The sequence below is a fragment of the Temnothorax curvispinosus genome, unplaced genomic scaffold (assembly GCF_003070985.1).
Source record: "Temnothorax curvispinosus isolate PA1 unplaced genomic scaffold, ASM307098v1 QBEX01018482.1, whole genome shotgun sequence".
In the NCBI taxonomy this organism is placed as follows: domain Eukaryota; kingdom Metazoa; phylum Arthropoda; class Insecta; order Hymenoptera; family Formicidae; genus Temnothorax; species Temnothorax curvispinosus.
In genome coordinates, this window is record NW_020228262.1 from 20,639 (window position 1) to 26,351 (window position 5,713).

General features: G+C 39.2%; 1 protein-coding gene across 1 annotated transcript; it reads right to left on the bottom strand.

The window, feature by feature from the left end:
• Window positions 1–4,522: 4,522 nt before the first annotated feature.
• Window positions 4,523–5,435, bottom strand: LOC112468455. Its single transcript, XM_025037646.1, has 3 exons — window positions 5,376–5,435; window positions 4,809–5,092; window positions 4,523–4,693 (listed from the first exon to the last, which is right to left on the bottom strand). The coding sequence occupies exons 1-3, from the start codon at window positions 5,433–5,435 to the stop codon at window positions 4,681–4,683; spliced, it is 357 nt and encodes a 118-aa protein (XP_024893414.1). The 3' UTR covers window positions 4,523–4,680.
• Window positions 5,436–5,713: the final 278 nt, after the last annotated feature.

The window sequence follows — 5,713 nt, forward strand, 5'->3', positions numbered from 1 at the left end:
CATAGAAGTAACAAATAGGTTTTTGCCCTCATTTGGATTTTTATTTGTAGATGCATATGAATGCTTATAAGCAAAATAACCAGAGCTACCATCAAATTCCCATAAACATATTAAAACGGCTTCCGTAACAGAAACACTATTATTTTGCATATCTTGAACTATTACATCGTACATTTCAACTAGTCTTCGTGCTGTATGTTCTAATAGAGATTGGAGGGATCTATCTGCTTTCGTCTCACTTATAACAATGTTTCCTTTTAATGGTCTAATTGTAATTTAGCTTTTCTTGCGATATTATACGTTGGCCAAATGTCTGCTCCAGATAACTTGCACTCTAACCGCATATCCGTATATAATCTTTTGGACATAGAATTCTTCAACATGAATTGCAAAGCTTCTGTTGGGGTTTTCGGTTTAAGTACAATTTGAAGTATGTCTATTAGATCAAATAGGATACTTTATTACCCCAAAGAGGTCTAAAAGGGCGTTTCGTAAGGACGTACCCAACCCTGTACAACTTACAATCTTACATCATCTACCAACAATCATACGCATTGGCGTTTTGAAGGGACGTACACAATCCTGCACATAACACTCGTGCTTCCTATCCTGACCTGGCCATAATACATGCGTTTTATGGAGACGTACCCAACCCTTTACAATTTTTGCTTAGTCCAATTTCTCGTCTGTACACACATACACGTTTCGCACGCCCTGTCCTTATCCTTCTTTTCGTTTATTCGCTTACTTGCTCTCTCGCTCGCTCGCTTATTCGCTTATATACGCTTATTCGCTCTTAAATCTATTTTATCTCTAAACCCAATCCGTTTTTCCCCCGTCGGACTTCCGTTTCCTTTCCCAACCTTCCTTTTTATTCATACCATTCTCTCATCCACCTTCTCCATTCTCCTTCCTTCATCCTGTCTTATTTCCTCTATCGCTTTCATCCACTCCTCTCCCTCTCATTTTCTCCTAGTAACCTCTCCACCACTTCCTGCCACCCCTCTCCATCCCACTTCTCCCATTTCGTACACTCTTCCCATATGTGTTCCCATGTTTCCTCTTCCCCCCACACATCCTACACCTTCTATTCTCCTGCTTTTTCCAATATAGTTCTTCCCTAACCTCATTACCGAGTCTAAACCTTGCAATCCTACTCCACCTTGTTTCCTCCCAGTCCTTCTTTGAGTATTCCGGAATCCCGTCCTTCCTTATAACCTTATACCACCGGTTGTATTTCGGGCCCACGATCTTTTCTATTCTTTCTTGCTTTTGTTTCAATTTCTCTTTGTTTTCCAAAATTTCACCTTTCAATTCTTTCCCTTCTTCAATTCTCACCCCCAACCCTTCTAGGTAAACTCTTTCTTTCTTGCTCCCACCTTCCTATTATCTTCCCCTTCTTCCATCTCTCCTTTATTTCTTCCAGTCATTTCCTCGCTGTTCCCTCTCCATTGCTCTCTTCTAGCTTTTTTTCAAATTTCCATGCTCTCTTACTTGCTCTGCCTTTTATCTTCTCTCTATCCACTTCATCTCTCACCATATATCCTGGTGTCCTCCAGTTTAGACCAAATACCCATCTGAGATCCTCTTGTATACCTTCTACCTCTTTTTTTTCTTTCCATCCCTATATTTCTGCCCCGTATCCCATCACCGTCCATATTAAAGTGTCGTATAACCAGATCCTTCTTTTCCAATCCTTTTTTCACATTCTTTTCCCTATCCCCCAAACTTCCCTCATTACTCTCGCCGCCTTCCTTCTTCTTTCTCTAATGTGCGCCTTTTGTCCCCCATTTTCCTTCAATGTGTATTCAAGGTATTTGAATTCCTTAACTTCCTCTAATTTCTTTCCTTTCCATCTCCAATCATACTTTTCCTTCCTTCCTCCGCCTTTTCTGAATCTCATTATTTTTGTTTTCTCTATACTCAATGTTAATCCCTTCCTGTCGAGGTATCCCTCTAGCCTGCTTATCATCGATCTCATGTCTTGTTCCTCCTCCACCATCAGCGCTACATCATCCGCATACATTAATGTGTATATTTTTTCCCCTCTCAGTTTCACACCTCCCCATCCGCTCTTCTTCATATAGTCTTCCATATCCGCTATTAATATATTGAAAAGTATTGGACTCAACGGGCACTCTTGTCTTACACCCTTCGCCATCCAGAATGTTCCTCCACTCTCTCTTTCCATTCTTACCCTGCTCTTCGTTTCTCTCAGTATTTCTTCAACCCTATCTATTAGTTCCTGCCTTACTTCTCTCTCTTTCATCGCCTTAATTAATACTTCTTTGTCCACTGAGTCAAACGCCGCTTTCAAATCTATGTATAATACTGTCATCTTTCCTTCCTCCTTTTCTAGTTGTCTATTTACCAAGTAGTTCAATGCGAATATTTGGTCCATCGTCCCCATTCCTTTTCTAAATCTTGCTTGATTATCGGGAATCAAATTCTTCGTTTCTACCTCCTTCCTTATCCTTTCAGCTAGTATAGATCTTGTACATCGAGGACATAATTGTTATTCCTCTGTAATCCTTCACCTCTCGCCCTTCTCCTTTCTTTATTATTAGAATTATTTCACCTTCCTTCCATTGTTCCGGTCAACCTTCCCTCCTCTAGACCCGTTTACATATTTCCTATATCCATTTCACCATTTCTTTTCCTTCAAATTGCCACGTCTCGTTCGATATCCTACCATTGCCTATTGCTTTTCAATTTCTTTATTACGTTTCTTAACTCCTCCAGTTCTATCTTTTCCTCTTCTTGCCTGTCCTTTCCCCTTTCTCCTTTCGCTACCTTATTCTCCACCCCACCCATTAATTCCATAAAGTACTCCTTCCACTCTTTCAGCTTTATCTCTTCGTTTATCCTTTTCCTTCTTTTTCTTACTCTGCCTATCAACTTCCATATCCTTCCTTCTGTTCTCGCTTCCCCTATTTCTTTTATCATCGTTTCCTTTTCCTCTTTCTTCTTTCTTTCGCACATTTCTCTGTACACCCTCCTCCCTTCTCTGTACCTTTCCGCCTCTCCTTTTCTCCGCCTACCTTTCCTCCATTTTCTTAGTTCTCTCCTCACTTCTCTTTTTCTTTCCCTGCATTCTTCATCCCACCACCCTCTTCTGTTCTTATTAGCCATTCTCCCACCCTTATTTTCATTCTCCTCTATTACTTTTCTTATCCTCGACATTCCTACTTCTATCTCTTCTTGTAGTTTCCCTTTTCCTCTTTCTATCATCCCTAACCTCTCCTTAAATTGTGTTCTTTCCTCCTCGCTCCATACTCTTCTTATTCTTATTCTTTCTCCCTCTCTCCTTCCCTGCTTTCTCTCAAGTTTACCCCTCATCCATACTATTAATGGATGATGATCTGAGTCTACTGAGTTCTCCTACTTCCAGTCTTTCCACCTTTTCTCTAACCTCCTTCTCCCCTATAACGTAATCTATAACTGTCTCGCCTTTCCCTTCTGTGTATGTAAATTCACCTTCCTTATCCCCTTTTACGCCTCCATTTAATATCATCCATCCTCTTTCCTCTATGAATTTCAGTAACCTTTTTTCGTCCCTATTTATTTTTTTGTCTTTTGATTTTCTCCCTCCTCTTTCCATTTTTCCCTCTTCCTCTTCTTCCCATCTGTTTAGTACAGACTCGCACAGAAGCCTAGGCTCTAGAAATTGTATAGGAAACGACACATTTACTCATTTACTCACGTGGTTTAAGTTCAAGAGATTATGTATTTTCACGGTAAATATTATTTCAAACTAGAATTGTCTCACAATAGATATATACGTGGTATAATAAGACTTTGTACAAAAAAGTCAGCTGTATAAAATGCAAAGAAGAAAAAATGGTTGATTAGTAATGAGTAATCCTTTCGTGTTGAAACTTCAATTACTGTAATTTTTTATTGAATGATAGTACGTATCCGATGCAAGCAGATATCAATTACGCTTGTGTCTCTAAATGTTGTAGCAGTCAAATGCAATCCAAAGTTAAACTATCTCTGAGAAAGGATCATACATGTTAAACACATTTTACATAACTCAAAATACATATAGATATGAATAATATACAATGCATAATAAAAAATGGAGGAATGTGTCAATTAGCCAATAATCAAGAAATAATCTTTCTGAATAAAGTAATTAAAGAACATAAATTATTTAAAGAGATAAAGGATTACGCTAAAATAGCCTGTTGTGTGAATTTCTACAAATCGAATGTAACACACTTTTCAATATTAATTGACACAGTAACTTCAACAATAAAAAATCGAATAAGTAATATAGCGAATTATAATCAAACTCAGTAAAGAATAGAGAATTCACATAAGCAATTAATGAATCATACGCAGATGATACGTTTTATCGTAAAAGAAAAGTAATGTTCAATATCAACGGGATTGAACCACAATATACGTTTATCGTAATAACGCAAGTTATATTCACAGCAACGAGAATAATTCGCGATCGACGCCCGTGTAACACAATGTTAACGTGAATGTTCGAATCACGATTCTTTTTCGATAATGTATCTCGATAATGGAAGCTTAAGTTATATTACAACAAGAATAAATGATTCTACACACGGATTACAACCACAAGAAATTAACGAGAAGTAATTATACTCAGCTTAGTTATCTTCAAAGATAATGCGTGTCAGCGATACTGACTTCTTTCTTTCTCTCTTACTCGTGATCTCTGAAACCAAGAACGTTATTGTAAGTAAAAAAACGATATTTGCTCTTTCTGCCGCTAGACGATATCTAGTCTAATCTCGTGGTGTTCTTTGATTTGATCAGATATCTCGATTTACCTGTTCTGCAGATATGCTTCCAATAGAAGCTCTCGTCTAGATAAAGATAACGAACTTGATCGTTCCTCTTGTAGATCGCAATGATGTCCTCTATCTGAGTAGTAATAGCTGCTCTCTCCTTTTGCGTGATAACTCGAAGCTGTAATGGCGGCAACTTCCCTTGTCCTTGCAACGACGTCGCGATGGCGACGCTCGTCCTTCCTTTCACGTAGCTCAAAACGTGGGGATTCTGTTGTCGTTCCTCTTAACAATACCGCAACAGCCTCGCTCGACAATATTAACCACTATCAGATCTCAAGCGAAGACTCGAGTATCGCAATAATTAAAACAGCGTATCTCAACTCAGTAACAAAACTTCTAGAACGAACGCAAGACGTAATCAAATACAACTATCCGAGACGACGGACGAACAACGAATGCCCGCTCGGCGAGCTGCACGCACGTGCCGGCACGCTCACACATGCGCGGTATCACTCCGCCGCGGCGCGATCCGTCTCTGGGGCGCAACGCGGTCGCCGCAGAGCGCGGAAGAATACATAATATAGCATATGACGCTGGTAACGGTACCGCCGCCGCTATCTTGGCAGCTCCACCGACCACCACCACCAATATGTCAACCACGACCATTGATGTCGATCAATACATAATCTCTTGCTTCTCTCATTATATTTTAAACACCATCCTTCTTCTTCACCTGTAGCATTAAAGTCTTCACTTATTATAGTTCTTACCCCCTTTTCCCCCTCTTCCGTCCAATCCTTCAAGCCTTCTAGTTTCCTGTTTATATCATTATTTACATATAATTTTATTATTCTCCATATTTTTTCTCCTATTCTTATCTTACAATCGATTTTCCTTCTTCTTCCTCCAACCTTCTTTCTTCATTTACCTATTCTATTCTTTTC

Coding starts and splice junctions, on each gene's coding strand:
- LOC112468455 (XM_025037646.1), bottom strand. CDS start 5,435: ATGGTCGTGGTTGACATATTGGTGGTGGTGGTCGGTGGAGCTGCCAAG. Junction 5,093..5,375: donor CTGCCAAGATAGCGGCGGCG/GTACCGTTACCA, acceptor GAGATCTGATAG/TGGTTAATATTGTCGAGCGA.